Source organism: Carettochelys insculpta, chromosome 10, assembly GCF_033958435.1.
Source record: "Carettochelys insculpta isolate YL-2023 chromosome 10, ASM3395843v1, whole genome shotgun sequence".
In the NCBI taxonomy this organism is placed as follows: Eukaryota; Metazoa; Chordata; order Testudines; family Carettochelyidae; genus Carettochelys; species Carettochelys insculpta.
Window position 1 is genome coordinate 3214120 of NC_134146.1, and position 19166 is coordinate 3233285.

Here is a 19166-nt window from a genome sequence, read left to right on the forward strand (position 1 = left end):
GGGGAGTGCAGCAAACCACATCTATCAAGCAACAGGCAGAGTGCCCATGCCGACTGCCTATTACCATGGTAACTATTACCCAGGCCTTTATTTAACCCTTCCAATATGCCAACATTGGAGGTGGGAACGCTGCTTCTCTGGCTGGATACTTTCACTTTTCCCATTGGCTCTCCCAGGGTACGGTTCTGCGGCGTTTCAGTTCTCTCCTCTCAACTGATTTTGCATAATGTCAACATATAACACTGTGTATTTTGGATCATTTTTTATCAATTTAAGCTTTCCCTTTTATGGGAAATTATTAGGGCTGCCCATTAATCACAGTTAACTTGCCCAATTAGCTTGAAGATTAAAAAAATTTAACGCACACTCTTAGTTCTAGTCACACTTAAAACTAGAATATCAATTGAAATGTACTAAATATTTTGGATATTTTTCTGCATTTTTCAAATATATTGGCTTGAGGGGCAGTACAGAGTACAAAGTGTACTGTTCTCACTTTAGATTCCTTATACTGCAAATATTTGCACTGGAAGAATAACAAACATAATAAATAGCATTGTAGCGCACTCTCTTCACCAAGAAATTGCAACTTACAAAACTAGATTTTTTTTTTAAATACCCAGTTACGCAAAAACAAAATAATGGAAAAATATAGAGCTTACAAATTCACTCAGTCCTGCTGCTTCGTGTTTGGCCAGTCACTTACAGAAGCACATTATTTTACATTTATAGGAGATACTGTTGCCCGCTTCTTATTTACAAGGTCATCTAAAAGTAAGAATATGTGTTCATGGGCCTCATTTGTAGCTGGCATAGCGAGATGATTTCTGTGCCAAATATGCTAACCATTAGTATGTCCCTTCTTGTTTTGACCACCAAGCTTCCATGTTGATGACACTAAAAGTTAAAAACAATAAAAAAAGAGGGTTAATTAAATTTGTGACTGACTTCCTTGGGGGAGAACTGCATGATTCCTGTTCTGGTTTACCTGCATTCTGCCGTGTAAACATTGGTCTCTCAGTTTCGGCTGATGAGCCAGCATATTCTGTTCATTTTTAAGAACACTTTTGCTGCAGATTTGACAAAATGCAAAAAAAAAAAAAAAAAAGGGGAGACTGATGTGAGATATCCAGAGATAGCTACAGCACTTGATCTAAAGTTCAAGATCCTTTCCAAATGCCTTCCAAATTCTTAGAGGGGTGATGTAAGGAGCATTCTTTCAGAAGTCTTAAAAGAGAAACGCTCTCATGTGGAAACTGCAGAACCCAGGCTACCAGAAAAGGAAATTAATCTGCTAGCGGCATCTGACTCAGACCATGAAATGAACATGCATTGGTCTGCACTGCTTTGGATGGGAATTAAGCACAACCATCTCAGCATGGACACATGTCCTCGGGAATGGCAGTTGAAGCACAGAGGGACACCTGAGTCCTCAACACATCTGGCACGTAAATATCTTGCAATGCCAGCTGCAACAATGACATGCAAAGACCTGTTTTTACTTTCTGGTGACATTGTAAATAAGAAGCGGGCAGCAGGTTTTTTTTCCCTGCGAATGTAAGCCAATTTGTTTGTCTGAGTATTTGACTTATTCAATACACATCATTCAGCACACACACAGCTTCCTGTATCCTCCCACACTTTTGAAACAGAAAAACTGTCCTGGTTTTTGGGCATAAGAGAATATTTTGAAGAAAATCCTTCCTTGGCTAAAAATGGAGGTTGTGTAAATGATATGAGAGGAAGAGGCAAGGCCTTTGTGTAAGAATGAAACATCATAAGGAAAACTGCTTATTGGGAGAAAATGATGTGGCTATTGCGGAGTGGATCAGCTGGTTTAGTAACCAAAATCATTCACTTTGCAATGTGTTGTTCTTCAAGATTCTCTCTGCTTTTTAGCATAAGTGTGATTTGACAAGTTAATTCCCAACCTGTTTGCACTGTTGGATGTTAATTGAAGAAAAGTTAACCTTAGCTAATTTTTAAATGTGTTAACTAGGTTTAGAATCTATCATCCAAGTATATAGTGAAGAAAGCTGAAGAGAGAGAGCTAGAGTTGCCATTTGCCACCGTCATTTTCTTATGTGCTGTGTATTTTAGAAACTGTGCGTTTGTTTGTTTGTCAGTCTGCTAATCTGTTCAAGAACTCCTCATAAATGGTAAGAGTGAAGAGCCACCAAATTTGGTATGCATCTTCCTCTTATCATAACTTAAAGCAAGGTCAGGGTTTGATTGTTCCAGGACGATGGGATGTGCTTGGAATGTGATTGTTTCTCAGCAAGGGCCTGCTAGGAAGGAGTTATACTGCAGACTAACCACACGGGGGTAGAAAGGAGTCAGAGATGGGGACTGTGACAGCCACAACCACACTGAGCCAGCAGGGGGAAGGGGTGGAGACAGGAACAAGAGATTTCAGAGAGTTTGCCTGTTTGTGTATGTCTGTCCGTCCACCGGCTCTTCCCACTGCACTTGCCCCGAACAGATGCTTTTCACCTGGCCCTAAGCTGCTGTGGTGAGAGAGGGATGTGGTTGTCCCTGTTCCCCTGGGCAGCTGCGTACTGAACTCCTCATCCCCAGAACAATTATTTAAATGAAGAATAACAAAACCTACTGAGTAAATCACTGGGAAATCTTCTAATATGGTATCAGATATGCCACTTATTTTGGGACATCGTGTTCACAGACTTTAGTGGTGATGCTATAAGCCTATGCCCTATTTTACTTCAGCATAACCCAGCTGTCCCAAGGGAACCTCCTTCTATACTTGTTTTCTCAAGAAACAGAAGTGCCAGGGAATTCAAGGGGGCATACTCCAGCATTAAGAAGACAAAACAAGCAGTCCTGTAGCACCTTAAAGACTAGCAACGTTATTTATTAGGTAATGAGCTTTGGTGGGAGAAGACCCACTTCTTCACATCTGGACAAGCTTGTCCCCTAATAGAGGGCTGAGCAAACTTTTCTACGTCGGGCCCCGCTTTTTGTCCTTGCAATTAGCTGGGTCCCCCGACCTGTCCAGAAGCAAGTGTTGGTCCCCTGGAGGTGATGCACCGCACTCCCTCAGCAGCTATGGAGGTTGCCCTGGGGGCAAGGGGCAGGGAGAAGACAGTGCTGGGACCCCAAAGGAAGCTCTGGCTCTATCCTCCAGATTTTTTTTAAGCAGGCTTGGCTGCCACATTTACTACTTGCAATGTCCGATTTAAGACTTGTAAACAGCCCAGAAACCATTGCAAGTCAGTGGGAATCACAGGATCTGCCCTGCTGTCTGCAATGCTTAGAAAGGGCTCCAGCTCTGCAAAAACAAATTGAGCTGGAGGAGAAAAGGACACCCAGTGCTAGAAGAAAAGGAAGCTGGGCCCCCGGCCTGCTGAAAGGGGAAGAAGCAGTGCCAGGGAGGCGTGTGAATGGATCCAGCACACTTGCTACTTTGCAGGGCAGTTTCTGGGCCCTGCTTCTTTAAGAAGCCCAGGGCGTGGACTGCTGCAAGCCGAGCTGTTTGTCTGGTGCCAGCCAGGCTGCTGGGAAGCTACCGTCAACTCTCACTCTCTCTGCCCGCACTCCCTCCGCCTGTTCCTGCCCCCCTCGAACTGCAGGGGAGGAGCAGCCCTGGCTTGCTCCTGTGCAAAGGCTCTGGAGAAAAGAGCAGCCGGTGTGGGGAAACCAGCCCCTGGCTCTGGGTTTATGGACCCAGCGGCAGAGAGAGGGGAGACCAAGAATCAGAGCCCTGTGCGCCTCCGCCAGCCATTGCACGAGGCCTTTGCCAAACACACCAATGGCTTTATTCCTGTCCAGGCCAGACTCCAAAGAACAGACAGTGGGCGCAAGCTGTGGGGGCGGGGGGTGTCTTTTGCAGACGTACTTTCTCCAGAACAAGGAGAGGGCCGGTGGGGGGAATAGCTATGGAGGTCCCTAGACTGGGGGCTGGTGTAAAGAGCAGAGGAGGGCTGGATGCAATCAGTGTGCAGGAAGTGATGGGTCAAGGGGGAGGGGCCGATGGACGTTTCTCCCCCCCCCAATAATACAGTAAAATACACAGCTTCAAGTTATGCGTAACTCGCTTTAACGCAAGTTAAGCACAACTTGAAGCTGCTGTGTGGCCCCTTTCCCTGTCTTCCACCAGTGGTGCAGCTGTCAGCCTGACAGCCATGCCGCAGGAGGAAAGCTTTTATCTTGCCTGGCTGCCTAGGGAGGTCGTGGAATCTCCGTCGCTGGAAATTTCTAAGAGCAGGTTAGAAAAACTCCTGTCAGGTATCCCCTAGTGGTTACTTGATCCTACCATGAGCCCAGGGGACTGGTCCAGGGCACCTCTCGAGGTTCCTTCCAGTTCTATGGGTCTGTGACTTGGCGGCTCTAAAGTTTTACATTGTTTTGCTTTTTTGAAGATAGTGATGTCATCAAAAATACATTTTACATTGCACTTTTACAATAAAGAAATTACACTACAGTACTTGTGAATTCAAGAGTAGTATTTCTTTTATCAAGTTTATGGTACAAATATTTGTAATACCATAACATAAAGTCACCACTGTATACTTTGTATTCCATGTGTAAGTGAAATCAGTATATTGACAAATTAGAAAAATGGCCAGAATATGTAATACATTTAAATAGGCATTTTATTATATAACGTGCAATTAAAACCACAATGAAAAATGCTTAATTTTTAAATGCAATTACATTTTTAAGTTAATCCCGTGAGTTAACTGTGATCAACATCCCTAGTTCTTATATTTTATATTTTGTGGATTTTAGCCCCCCCCAAAAAACCTCTAGATACCAAGACTAATAAAAAACCTTCCTTGAAACTAGATAGAAAGGTTACAGATTTTTAAACTAACTCTTAAGCATGATTATCTAACTGTTTCAATATGTATGTCTGTATTCTTGGACACAAGCAAAAAAATGACTAACCATTGTGTCAGAGAATGAATTATATTGACATCAGAGCTAGGTAGCCCAGGAAAAGTGTTTTTGTGCTGGTTGCCTGGGAGTTTGTTGGAAATAAAATACACATGGATTTTTTTCCCCTGTGACAGAGTGAGGCCAGGAGAGAAAGTACAAGAGGAAAAAAGCCAGGCTTTTTTGAGATGGCAATGAGACAGAGTGGGAGCAGGTGGGGCGGAGGCTGTCCTAAATCAAATAGGGCCACCTGGTCCCACTTAAGACTCCTTTTAAAAACCCTTTCCCCAGTAGGGCAGAGGGAGGGTGTGAGAGGTGACTGAGGAGAGCCGAGGTGTGGGTGTGGGTGTGGGTGTGGGTGTGGGTGTGGGTGTGGGTGTGGGTGTGGGTGTGGGTGTGGGTTTTAGGAACAGCAGAGGATGGGGGAAGCTTCAGTAGCAAGGGGCTGGCTCAGGATGACCCCAAGCCTTGACTGGAGGCTGGAAAGAAGTGGTCACCTGGTGGAGCTGATCGTCTGGGGAAGTGGCCCAGGGAGAAGAGCTGCGGTATCAAGGGCGAAGGGGGACATTCCTCACTGGTAGCAGCCACACAGGGTCCCTGGGTTGGGTGTGATGGTGGGTTCGAAAGAGGCTGGAGTTAGGCTGTTCTTAGCAGTGGCATATGATGGAATAGGGAGCAATGGTCTCAAGTTGCTCCTGGGAAGAGCTAAGCTGCATATTAGGAAGACTGTTTCACTGGGAGGGTGGTGAAGCCCTGGCATGGGTTGTCGAGGGAGGTGGTGGAATCTCCATCAGGTTTCGAAGGCCTGATTTGACAAAGTCCTGGCTGGGTATTTAGTTGGGATTGCTCATGCTTTCAGCAGGGCGTTGGACTGGACGACCCCCTGAGAGCTCTCCCAACCATAATCTATCATTCTATGACTCAGTTGTGTAGAGGACCATCTCCTCATTAAATCAAGTTGCAGAAATATATGTTTCAATCCTAGCCAAAAAAAAAAAAAGCTTTTGCGAGAGTAACCTGACTGTTCTTCAAATATTCTCCAGGCACATTTTGTTTAGGTCCCTATATTTTGGGCTGGAGCAAAGATGACTATCAAAATAAAGGGGAGTTTATCAGAAAAATTCCCCTTTCTTAGAGACACATGCCCATTATCGCCTGTTTTCTGCCATGATAATCAACTGTTTTGGAAGGATCAAGCAGGCAAAAGGGAAGGGGAAATATCACATTGTCAAAAATGGCATCACCTGTTTTCAATTCACTGACACGCAACAAAAACGATGAGGGTTTGGAACGGGTGCCATATGAAGAAAGATTAAAAAGACTGGGACTTTTCAGCTTAGAGAAGAAGAGACTAAGGAGTGACATGATAGAGGTCTATGAAATCAGATCTGGTGTGGAGAACGTGAATCAGGAAAAGTTATTTACTTGTTCCCATAACAACAGAACTAGGGTCATCACATGAAATTAATGGGTAGGAGGCTTAACACTAACAAAGGGAAGTTTTTTCTTCACCCAGAGCATGGTAGGCCTGTGGAACTCCTCGCCGCAGGATGTTGTGAACATCGGAATTTTAACAGGGTTCAAAAAAGAACTAGATAAATTCATGGCAGATTGGTCTATCAAGGGCTATTAGCCAGGCTGGGTAAGAATGGTGTCCCTAGCCTCTGTTTGCCAGTGATTGGAAATGGATGTCAGGAGAGGAATCACTTTCATGATTATCTGTTCTGTTCACTCCCTCTGGGGCAACTGACATTGGCCATTGTCAGAAAACAAGCATCGGAGGGGTAGCCGTGTTAGTCTGGATCTGTAACAGCAATGAAGGGTCCTGTGGCACCTTATAGACTAACAGAAAAGTTTTGAGCATGAGCTTTCGTGAGCACAGACTCACTTCATCAGATGCTGGTCATGGAAATCTGCAGGGCCAGGTATAAATAAACCACAGCAAGGGTGGGGATAACAAGATTAGCTCAGTCAGGAAGGGTGAGGCTTACTACCAGCAGTTGATCTGGAGGTGTGAACACCAAGGGAGGGGAAGCTGCTTTTGTATTGTAGGGTGTGAGAAGACATTGTAAAGGTTGAGAGTGTAATCTGACCCCTCTGTGAATCCTCAGGAGAATCTAAACAGACCAGTCTGTGCAAGGTGAAAAGCTGCAAAATAACTGCCATGGGAACTACTGCAGAACCAGGTGCGCTTGCCAAAATTTCAAGGCTAGGCCACAAGAGATAGTGGTAGGAATGCATAGGCAATTTTAGGCAATCTTATGTTAATGAGTTGAGCTTTATCAGCTAGCGTTAGGAGGCCTGTTACAGAGCCTCTCCCCGAGCGAAGCTCTGATGCATCGGGTTTTCCCCCATTGGTGACTGCGGCATTTCCAGGGCTCCTGCTGCGGGTGTCACGTGCTTTCAATAAACCAAATATAGCACTCGCCTTCTGGGTGCAGCCTCGTCTCTGGGGAACCTGAGCCTGGTTGGTTACATGTATTTAGCCAGCCATTCACAGTCTTTGTTTAAGCCTGAGCTGAGGGTGTCAAATTTGCAGATGAATTGTAGCTCAGCAATTTCTCTCTGGAGTCTGGTCCCAAAATTTTTTTGCTGCAGGATAGCTACTTTTAAGGCTGCTACTGTGTGGCCTGGGAGATTGAAGTGCTCTCCTACGGGTTTTTATATATTGCCATTTCTGACATCTGATTTGTGTGCGGTTATTCTTTTACGTAGAGACTGTCCAGTTTGTCCGATGTATATAGTTTGTCCGGGGGAGCGGAGAGCAGGGACATGAAGACCTCCAGCTGGGACTAATGGCCCATTCCCCACCTCCCCTTCTGTCTCCACAGTTCCTGTGGCCATTGGCTGGACCAGCCCCACCATGGAGGGCGAGGGGAAACGGTCCGAGTCCTGAGCAGAGACCATGCGGGGCTGCCGCCGGGCCATCAGCCGGTGCCACCAGGGTGGCAACGAGGAGGCGGGGGATGCTGCCCATGCCGCAGCACTGCGGGACCTTACTGGCGTACTGCAGGAGTGGCTTCCCATGGAGCGGCAGGCCTGGGACCAAGTCACAGCAAATCTGGATTTCGAATGTACTTGCTTGTGTAGACACACTCGTAGTGATCAATGGCTTAATAGCTGGTTGGTGGTCGGTTTCAAGTGGAGTGTCCCAAGGATCCGTTCTAGGGCCAGTATTGTTCAACATCTTTATTAATGACCTGGATGAGGGACTGGATTGCACTCTCAGCAAATGTGCAGATGACACTAAGCTAGACGGTCAGGTAGATAAGTTGGAGGGTAGGGGTAGGGTCCAGAGGGACCTAGACAAATTGGAGGATTGGACCAAAAGAAATCTGATGAGGTTCAACAAGGAGAAGTGCAGAGTCCTGCACCTGGGATGGAAGAATCCCAAGCATTGTTGCAGCCCCTGGAGGGAGGCAGTACCCAGGGTGCAGCCCTGGGTTGCACCCTCAGCAATTTTGCAGATGATACTAAGCTTTGGGGTCAGGTAGATACATTGGAGGGTCGGGATAGGGTCCAGAGTGACCTAGACAAATTGGAGGGCCAGAACAAACTTGATGATGTTCAACAAGGAGAAGTGCAGAGTCCTGCACTTCGGATGGAAGAATCCCAAGCACTGTTCCAGGCTGGGGACCGACTGGCTAAGTAGCAGTGCAGCAGAAAGGGAGCAGAGGGTTACAGTGGAGAAGAGGCTGGTTATGAGTCAGTAGTGTGCCCTTTTAGCCAAGAAGGCTAATGGCACATTAGGGTGCCTTAGGAGAAGCATTTCCAGCAGATCTAGAGAAGTTATTATTCCCCTCTACTTCGCACTGGGGAGGCCATATCTGGAGTACTGGAGGATGGAGAGTGACTGTTCTCAGTGGTGACAGATGGCAGAACAAGGAGCAATGGTCTGAAGTTAGAGGGAGAAGTATAGGGTGGATATTAGGAAAAATTATTTCCCCAGGAAGGCGGTGAAACGTTACCGAGTTACTGGAATGTGTTACCGAGATAGGTGGTGCAATCTCCATCCTTAGAGGTTTTTAAATCCCAGCTTGACAAAGTCCTGGCTGGGGTGATTTAGTTGGGATTGATCCTGCTTCAGGCAGGCGGCTGGACTTGATGACCTCCTCAGGTTCGTTCCAGCCCTAGGATTCCATGATTCTATGTTGATTGGGCCTACTCTTCGTTAACGCCCATGCTTCTGACTTTATTTTGATGCTTGTAGCAGGCTGGTAGCAGAAGACCTGCTTGTTTCCTCTGCTTTTACAACTGCAGAGAAATATCCTGTGACCTGGACACCAGTAACTATTTGTGCTGGTGACCTGGAACCTAGAAGACCTAAATAGTCCTGAAAGGCAACTCCTGGGTCATTGAATGTGGTCTCCTATTTCAACCAAACCCCCAATATGTCTCTGTCTGTTCAGTTGTTTTCTGTGATTTTTTATACCCAGTAACATTTTTTTCAATTAATTTAGAAAATCACCAGTTAGAGATAGGTAGACTGTGGGCTGTCAAAATGTAGTTTGAGCATTTGCTGAGAAATTCGGAATTAGAGAAAGCTACACAGATCCACCATGTGCCAAGACACGCAATCTCACACATGTAAAGATTGTAGCCAAGATGCTCTGGGCAAGGTCATTGCTCAGCAAGAGGTGTGAAAAACCCTGTCTGATGAAAATTGTCAGAGCAAACAAGGGCACTAACTTTATAACAGGCTAGGAGTTTAGACTTGTATGGGATTCACAGACGTCAACTTCCATATAGGTGCTGGCTGACCCTTGGGCAAAACATAAGCAGAAGGTACCATTGCCTAGTGTTTAAAACACAGGGCCTGAGATGAAGGAGACTGGACTTTCCCTTTAGAAATTAGGGATTATTGTACTATAAGGTAGGTACACAACAGGCTGAAGGATTGTTGGTACCACTGGCTTGCAGTCAAAATGGCAGGGCATCTCTAGAGGAGTCCCACTGGGGTTAGTACTGGCGTTGGTACTATTCAGTATGTTCCTTAATGACTTGGAGTGGAAAGTGTGCTTATAAAATATGCAAATGATGCCAACCCGGTAGGGGTTACAAGGACTTTGGAGGACAAGATTAGGAGCCAGAGAGGTATTCACTAATTCTGGACTGGGTGTAAATTCAACAAAATGAGACACTGAAAATAAATGCAGGTTACTCACGCTCAAAGGCTCATCTACCAAATGGGAGTAATTAGCTGGGGGGGGTTGTACTGCTGAAAGGGATCTGGGGGTGACAGTGGAGTATTCAGGGGCCAAATGGGGGAGAACGTTAGGAAAGATGTAGTCAAACTAGGCCGAGTGAAGAAGAGAAAACCAAAAATGATCAATGTGTTACAAAACTTGACCTCAGAGGAAAGATTAAAAAACTGTCCATGGCTAGTCATGAGAAAAGACGACGGCAGAGGGACCCGCGAAGAGTCTTCGAATATTAATGTTAAGGGCTTTGAAAAGAAGAGGGCGATCAACAGTTCTCCATGGCCTCTGCAGGTAGGACACGACATAATGAGCTTAATCTGAGGCAAGGGAGACTTAGGCTAGACATGAAGGAAAACTTTCCAGTCTAAGGGGAATTAGGCTCTGCAGTGGGCTGCCAAGGGAGGTTGTGGGCTCCCTCGAGATGGAGGTTTTTAGGAACAGTTTTGACAAACACCTGTCAGGGATCTTCAATATTTATTTGGTCCTGTCACAGGGCAAGTGGCTGGACTTGATGATTTCTCAAGGTCCCTTCCAGCCTGACATTCCTATGACACTATTGCCTTTATTGGTTCTGCCCTTTATTTGAAGTGTAACAGTGCAGGTTCAGCTGGCAATCATATGCACCAGCCGGTTCCAGTGAAAGTCACGGAGAGGTGAGCGTCATTGGCCCATTGTTTGTTTGTTTGGCTTAGAGACATCACCACTGGCAACAGCTGTGCTACCCTCCCTACCTCCCAGCATCACTTACCTGAGGACAAAAGGGGACAACAGAGTAGACCTCTTTGATGTTCCAGAAGGGACAGGAGCACGTGGCAATTTCCGAACACCACACAGGAGTCCTCTGGTGCACTGGTGGATGGAGACGGGGAAGGGAGCCGTCCATGGCGGACAGAAGCTGCAGTTCTGTTAACACCTTGCAGTCAGCAGTGTCCAAAAGGACATCTACACTGAGAGGTGACTTATTGAGCAGTGTCCTGGCAACAGCTTTCTTACGAGGCTTCCTTAAGGGAAGAATTGATATCCTCATCTCCCAATGGACCCATTCTCTCTCTGAAAGTCTTTGCTGACAAGCAGTGACTGTCAGGGACCAGAACGACTAGGACCAGCTGCTGGCCTGTTCTCTGACTAACTGCTACTGGGCAACCAACGAGACCAACTGCAGAGCCTTCGAAAGGGACATGCGGCCTGTGGCCCTGACTGGCTGCTGGTTTGGCAGCCCTGTCTTAGCTGCCCCCCCAGCAGACGAGCAGTTCCTCAATGGATCCCAGGCCTGCACCTGTGTCTGCCATTGTTCCAGCCTCTTCCCATCCCAGAGCCCCTCCCTCTTCGCTCTTCTGGCTTCAATCGCCAGCTCAGTCTTTGATTCTCACTTCCCGCGCTGGGCACAACCACCCAAGGCCCAGTGGAATGGATACAGCCTTGCAGTCACACACTAAACACCACTGGAATAATCTTTGTACAAGCTATACCTTTGAAGCTATCATAAGCTACATTAAAATGCAGAATATACCGCTCAGTATTGTCCTTGTAAAATACACATGACAACAGTGAAACAGAGTGATTGGGTGGAAAGGGACTGTGAGGGCCATCTCGTCTCAGCCGCTGCTAAGATGCAGGATTTGAGGCCTAAGTCCTCAGCCAGGGAGCAGGTAATTGACTGCAAACAGTTTGACCAAGGCAGGAATTGCTGGGTTCTATAAAACCAAGAATTTTACAGCAGGGGGCCACTGCTCAGAAAAGGCAGTCACGCCCTGGGGAGAGGGAGGGGTGTCTGGAGCAGATCTAACCAGCGAGAGAAGGGAAACCAGGAGTCACAGGAAGCAGGCTAGGGAGGGAGCAGTAAGGGCTGGAAGAGAAAATCCCAGAGCTGCTGGGTTGAGGGCTCCTGGGCCGTAGCCCACCTGGTTCCCCTGCACACCCCGGGCAGCGGCCCGAGCAGGGCAGTGATTGGGAAGATCGCCTGAGTCCCCGTGGAAGTGAGAGAGAATTGAAGGACTGGGCCCAGGCAGTTGGGGAGCACAGAGTGACCTGGCTGGAGGGCCAAGTAACCAAGAGGAGCTTGTGACTGCTGGAGTGAGAGAGGGGCTGCGGACCAGAGAGAGGGAGGAACAGAAAGTGTGCAATCCTGGCAAGAGGGTGGCGACCTGAAGCATTAATCCACGGCCTTATCGGAAGAACGTGCCAGACAAGAGGTGAGTAGAGCACCCTCTGACAGACACCTGTGTCCAGAGCAGATTCTGGAAACAATCCAGACAAGATATTGGGCCAAATTCTGCCTCCCTTTTGCAGCAGCTTCTGATCTCCTGAGGTTGGGCAGACAAGTGGCTTTGGAGTTGCGTTTATTTTTCATTTCACTCATCTAAAAGGCAACAGAGGGTGGGTGGAATAACAACTCTGTTTCCACAGAACCGCACAGTCAGGTAGGCTGGGCTTCTTCTCATATTACAATGGCCCTTCAGTGAAAATCTACAGAGAAAAACACACTACCGACTTCCTTTGGGATCTTTTATGATCTAAACCATGTGAGCGACTCTTCTGCTCCATCATACGGCACTCCCAAGACCAGACAGCAGGTTGGTCTGTTATTGGGGCCTTTCACTGGGTCTTTTGCAAACACACACCACCTTAGCTCACTAGGGTCTCTTGCTTGCACACAGCGTGACACTCAGTAGAGCCCGGGCAGTTTCTCCTGTGCGTTTTGAGCTAGGGCTGTCCATCTCATAAGAAATAATCCAGAGTGATGATAACATTGGAAATCCTGTCCTCTCACATTTATGCCCCAGCAACAATGAACCAACTCTGACTCTGTTTGTTTCTCTTAATTAAGATTCATCTGTTCAAGGAGAAGAAAGGATGCTGAACAGTATCAAAATCGGGCTCTGGCTCTTTTTTGTCTTTGCCCTGGCTGTTGTCTACAAAGTCTCCCTGCCATCCGGCTGGATCTTCTCAACCACGCTTAGTACTGAGAGACCCCTGATTCAAGAGGATGTTATAAAGCAGAGCAGAAGCATTATCTTTGTGGAGACCACAGACCGCCTGGAGCCTCCTCATTTGGTTTCGTGCGCTGTGGAATCTGCTTCCAGGACCTACCGGGACAGACCTGTTCTTTTCTTCATGAAGGGCCTGAAAAATAACACACTGCTGGATTCAAATTCCTCTTACCCTGCCTTCTCCCTCTTATCTGCCATGGAGAATGTCCACATTCATCCTTTCCAGATGGACAGTTTGTTCCAGGAGACACCCCTGCTCCCATGGTATCGTAAGGTGAGAGGAAATATTAAGGGGAAACTTTTAACGAGATTCAAAGTAGAGGGGGTGAAAAATGAAAGTTTCGGCAGATTTTTTCAAGTTTTGAATCTGTTGTTCTTCTGTTGAGCCCAGTGTGGACCCCTTTATCACGATGCTTTGCCATGCGTTAGTTGAAATAATAACTGAAACTGTCCGTGCTTTTTTTGTGCTGGGACTGAGTACGGGCAGGTCAGCAGCCCCAATTGTGAGCCTGGCTGGGGGCAGGGGAGGGGAGACAGTTGAATGCCAGCACCCCCTTTTTTTTTAAAAAACAAAAGAGAAAATACTGGAAATTGTTGTGGATGGTTTTCATTTCCTGATGGCAGGAGTTATGGGAAATGAACCATTTCAATATAAATTTTGATAACCAAGTTTTATCAAAATGGTTAGTCGCCATTTCTTTTCAAAAAAGGCAATTATTGATTAAAATATTGCGTTTCAAGTATTTCTGTCCACTTGAGTGTAATGGGAGCATTTTCTGTTTTGGAGCCATGATTTCAGTGCTTGTGAAAGGTTCCTGACAGGAACGAACCGGTCTGGTTAACAGATTTCAAGGTAAGAGGGGAATTCAGAGGTCAGTTTGAGGGTGGTGGTGGTTGAGAAAGTCAGTGGCTCTCTTCCAGTCCCCACCCAGACCTCTCAGAAATGCTGCCCATGGAGTTCACACCACTCTGAGTTCTTGTTTTGGCCTGTCTGAGAACACAAGCATATCTCAATGCATCACCCTGCACTTCTTTCTTTGATTTCATGGGTCTATTGGCAGCTATAACAGCCAAGCGCTTCTTTATTTCTTTTTAAATAAAAGTTGAGGGTCTGTAGAATAAACAGGCAGCAAACTGCTACTGGTATATCGGCCTTCCCTGCACCTGTATAACCCAAGGTCTGAATTTCGCTCACGCTTTTTATCCTCTATAGCAATTGCCAGGAGGTGCCGTTCCGAAGCCCATAGTAAGCAGCGATATCCTCTCGATTCATTCCCAGGGAATTTGGATCAGACAATCAGTGTGTAAATGGAGACTGAGAGGTTTTTTTTCCTCTTTTTGTGGAAATAACAGTTAATGGTAATGAAGGGGATCTACGCTAAGCTGAGCAAGTTAATTAAACAGAATATTAACTGCCACAGTACCAAAAGTGAAAGCTCTGCAAGCTACATTGAATCTTTTGAAAGACATCATAATGGAGGCTATTCTTATATATATACATCCCAAATTTAAAAGTAACAGAGAGGAAGCCGTGCTAGTCTATACACTATCAAAACAAAAACAGTCAAGTAGCACTTCAAAGACAAGCAAAATAGTTTATTAGGCGAGCTTTCCTGGGAAAGACCCACTTCTTCAGACCATAGCCAGACCAGATTTTAATTTAAAATTTAAAAGCATAACACACCCAAAAAAGTGTCACCGTGGCTATAACAACAAGGTAGAAGAAGCAGCAAGCAGCAAAAAGTGCAAGTTAAATCCTAGGCAGGAAAATAGAAAGGAGTTCGAACTCTGGTAAGTGAAGGGCAAAGATATCGTCAGGAAAGCCAAAAAGGAATCTGTAGAACAGCTACCTGAAGAGTCAAAGTATAGCAAAAAAAAAAAAAAGGTGCATAATCCAAAATCTCACTAAACCTGTGAGGCCACTCAAAGGTTGAGATACTAAAGAACACCCACTGATGATTAAACAATTGTGGGTATTCTTTGTATCGATCTTCAGGACTGAGGACATGAGGGAGGATCCCAAACCTGATCCATTCTTTAGAGGTGACAAACCTGAGGAACAGTGCCAAACTCAGGCATCATTAGAGGAGGTTTTAGAGTAAATGGATAAATTACACTGTAATAAGTCACAAACGCCAGGAAGTATTTACCCAAGTTCTAAAAGAACCCAAATGTGAGCTTGCAAGCTGCTAACTGTGGTCTGTAACTTATCATTTTAATCAGCTTCTGTACTAAGTGACTGGACAACAGTTAATCTGGCACCAATTTCTAAAAAGGGCTCTAGCGGTGATCCTGGCAATTACAGGCTGGTAAACTTGCCTTCTGTACCAGGCAACTGGGTGAAATTACACTAAAGAATAATGTTGCCGGACGTGCAGAGGAACATGAGCTTTTGAAGAGGGAAATCATGCCTCGCCAGTCCATTACAATTCTTGAAGGGATCAACAAGCATGTGAACAAGGGGGAACCCAAGAGACGCAGCATATTGAGATTTTCAGAAGCCTTTGACAACTTCCATCAGCCAAGGCTCTTAAGCAACGTAAATTGTCATGGGTTAAAAGGGAAGTTCCTCTCATAGGTTCATAACTGATGAAAAGACAGTAAACAAAGGGTAGGTATAAATTGTGACAGACCACAGTCCACAGCAGGTTATAGTAGCCTGGTGGAGGGCACATACATGGGCAGTTTGGTGTGTGTTTTTATGCCCCCTGGGGATTAAGGCCCAGCAAGGATCAGCCTGCAGCACCAGCTCAAACCAACACCTGGGGCTAATTAAGCACCTGCCGCCAGTCTAGGCCTGTGCAGCTCATGCAAAAGGCTCCTGTCAGGTAAGGAGGGAGGAGGGGCGGACCGGGAAGGAGGAACAGTCTGTGCAGGGGAGGCCTGCAGGACGGAAGGCAAGTGGGAGCTACAGGAAAAAGGTATGGGACAAAGAATCTGGGGAAGTAGCCCAGGGAGGAAGCTGTTGCTCTTTTGGCTGAGGGAGACAGCCCCTCCAGCAGCAGCCGCCCAGGGTCCATGGGTCGGAACCTGGATTGAGCTGGGGGGGGACTGGGTTCCCCCAAGCCCCCCCCCACCCCATGATAGCTCGGGAGGAGCCAGGGTTGCCTCCACATCCATGGGGGGACTTCCCCGATTTTTGACTGTGCCTATGATGAGTACGGCTCATTAGGCTCTGCCCTGCCCTGGAGGCGGAGCAAAACAGGGCACAGTAAGCCTCTGGGGCATTTCCTTAACTGTCCCAAAGTGCAGGACTTTGTCACAAAATGGTCAGCCTTCAGAATGGAGAGGGATAAATAGTGAGGTCCTCCAAAAGTCCTAGCCAACATATTAATAAATCATCCTGAAAAAGGGGTAAGCTCAGCAAATGTTGCACACCACTCCTGATAGTTAACTGCCAGGTAAACCATGAAGAGCTACAAAAAAGATCTCTGGAAACTGGGTGAGTGGGCAATGAAATGACAGACAAAACTCAGTGTTGATGAGGGCAAAGTCATACATATTGGAAAATGTAATCTCAGCTATACAGTTACATTGATAGAGTGTAAATTAGCTGTTGCCACTCAAGAAAGAGATCTTGGGGTCATTGTGGATACTTCTCGGATGTCATCTGCTCAAGTTGCAGTGGTAGTTAATGGACCAAATGGAATTTTGGGAATTGTTAAGAAAGGAATCAATATTAATGCAGAAAATATTATATTGCCTTTATATAAGGGGAGGGCACTCTCCCACCTTGAATACTGGGTGCCTGCTCAGAAAAATACGTAGGAAAAGGTTCAGAGCAGGATGACAAAAAAACGAGGAGGGGTATGGAACCTCTCCAGTAAGAGGAGAGATTAAGAAGAATCAGCTTTTTTCAGCTTGAATAAAAAACAGCTCAGTGGGAGACTATAATTTTGGTCTAGCGTGAGGACTGGTGAAAATAAGGAATTGCTCTAATTGCTATTTACCGCTCGTAACAAAGGAATTAGGGAGTCACCAAAGGCAATTAATAAGCAGCGCGTTTAAAACAAAGCAAAGCAAAGGAAAAATTTCTTCACACGACACACAGTAAATCTGTAGAAATCTTTATCATGGGATCTTATGAGGTGCAGGACTAAAACAGGTTTCAAAACACAACAAGATAAATTCATGGAGGCTCAGTCCCTTAATGGCTACTAGTCAGGATTGGTGGATGGAGTCTCTAGCTTCTCTTTGCCAGAAGCTGGGAATGAACGACCAGGACTGGTCACGTGTCGATCACCTGTTCTGTTCATTCCCTCTGAGCTAGCTGACATTGACCACGGTCAGAAGAGAGACAACTGGGCTAGATGGCCCTTTGATCTGACCCAGTATGGCTGTTCCTGTCATCTTATGGTTTATAGTCTCATTCTTTCCCAAATATTTGATGTCTCCTCTGCGTTTCCTGTGCCTCAGACACACTTCTACGATCAGAACAAAAAAGCAGTAAAGTAGCGCTTTAAAGACTAACAAAATAATGAATGAGGCGAGCCTTCGAGGGCTCACTTAATAAATTATTTTGTTAGTCTTTAAAGTGCTACTTGACTGCTTTTTTGTTTTGATAGTACATAGACTAGCACGGCTTTCTCTCTGTTACTGCTCTACGATCACATAGAACAATGTTTACATTTACCTTTACCTTCTTCCAGCAAAGGGTCATAGATGGAAAAGACAAAGAGCCATTAATTTTAATGGCATTAAAGTGAGAATAGACTGCTGAGAGTTTTGTACGCTACATAGCTAATAGGAGCAAGAGTTGAGAAGTTTAGAAGAGGAGTCAACTCTATCTGTGATCTTTTTCAACTCTGCAGGTAGATCCAAAGCAGGAAAGGTACTGGACTCATGTCAGCTCTGACGCCTGCCGACTTGCATTCATCTGGAAATACGGGGGGATCTATTTAGACACTGATGTCATCTCCATGAGGCCTATCCCAGTGGCAAACTTCCTGGCAGCAGAGGCATCCCAGGTCTCAAGCAATGGGGTTTTTGGCTTTCCTCGGCATCACTGGTTCATTTGGGGTTGCATGGAGGATTTTGTTCGAAACTACAGAGGAGCCATTTGGGGATATCAAGGCCCCAGCCTAATGACAAGGAGACTCAAACTGTTGTGCAACCTGACCAATTTCCAGGGTGTGGAGGATCAACGCTGTCACAACATTTCCTTCTTACATCCCCATCGGTTCTACCCTATTCCCTACCCAGCATGGAAGCAGTACTACGAAGTGTGGAAGACAATCCCTGTTTTCAACAACTCCTATGCTTTGCACCTGTGGAACTACATGAACCAGCAACGCAAAACTGTGGTTGCAGGAAGTAACACCTTAGTGGAAAACCTGTACAAAGCATACTGTCCCACCACTTACAAGGTCCTTATTCAAGGCACAGAAGGCAGTGGTCTAACGCAACAAAGTAAGACTGACTCTAGCAAAACGAGTTGACTCTTCCAGACCTGAAAGTTCTGTTACTAAATATCCTGTACACAAGAGGTACCTCCTCTTAGTCAATGGCTACATCTACACTATGAGATAAATTTGAATTTATTCAACTCAGTTTTGTAATGCTAGGTTTTATAAATTCGAATTTGACTATCCTCACTTCACCACAGGCTGCCCCCAAAGTCGACTTATTGATGCCACACTGAAGCCGTGTCTACACGTGCACGCTACTTCGAAGTAGCAGCACTAACTTCGAAATAGCACCCGTCACGGCTACACGTGTTGGGCGCTATTTCGATGTTAACATCGATGTTAGGCGGCGAGACGTCGAAGCCGCTAACCCCATGAGGGGATGGGAATAGCGCCCTACTTCAACGTTCGACGTCGAAATAGGGACCGTGTAGTCGTTGCGCGTCCCGCAACATCGAAATTGTGGGGTCCTCCATGGCGGCCATCAGCTGGGGGGTTGAGAGACGCTCTCTCTCCCGCCCGTACGGGGCTCTATGGTCACCGTGTGCAGCAGCCCTTAGCCCAGGGCTTCTGGCTGCTGCTGCTGCAGCGGGGGATTCGTGCTGCATGCACAGGGTCTGCAACTCGTTGTCGGCTCTGTGTATCTTGTGCTGTTTAGTGCAAGTGTGTCTGGG

The 19166-nt window shown here is 46.3% G+C and overlaps 1 protein-coding gene across 1 annotated transcript; it reads left to right on the forward strand.

Moving 5' to 3' along the window:
* Positions 1–10340: 10340 nt before the first annotated feature.
* On the forward strand, positions 10341–18525 carry LOC142018629 (alpha-1,4-N-acetylglucosaminyltransferase-like). Its single transcript, XM_075004588.1, has 3 exons — positions 10341–10388; positions 12925–13361; positions 17899–18525. Exons 1-3 carry the CDS (start codon positions 10376–10378, stop codon positions 18523–18525), a joined length of 1077 nt encoding a protein of 358 aa, XP_074860689.1. The 5' UTR covers positions 10341–10375.
* Positions 18526–19166: the final 641 nt, after the last annotated feature.

What these genes read in the sequence shown, in the direction of transcription:
- LOC142018629 (XM_075004588.1), top strand. An exon ending in TGCTCCCATGGTATCGTAAG is followed by an intron (nt 13,362 to 17,898) that starts GTGAGAGGAAAT and finishes TCAACTCTGCAG; the next exon opens with GTAGATCCAAAGCAGGAAAG.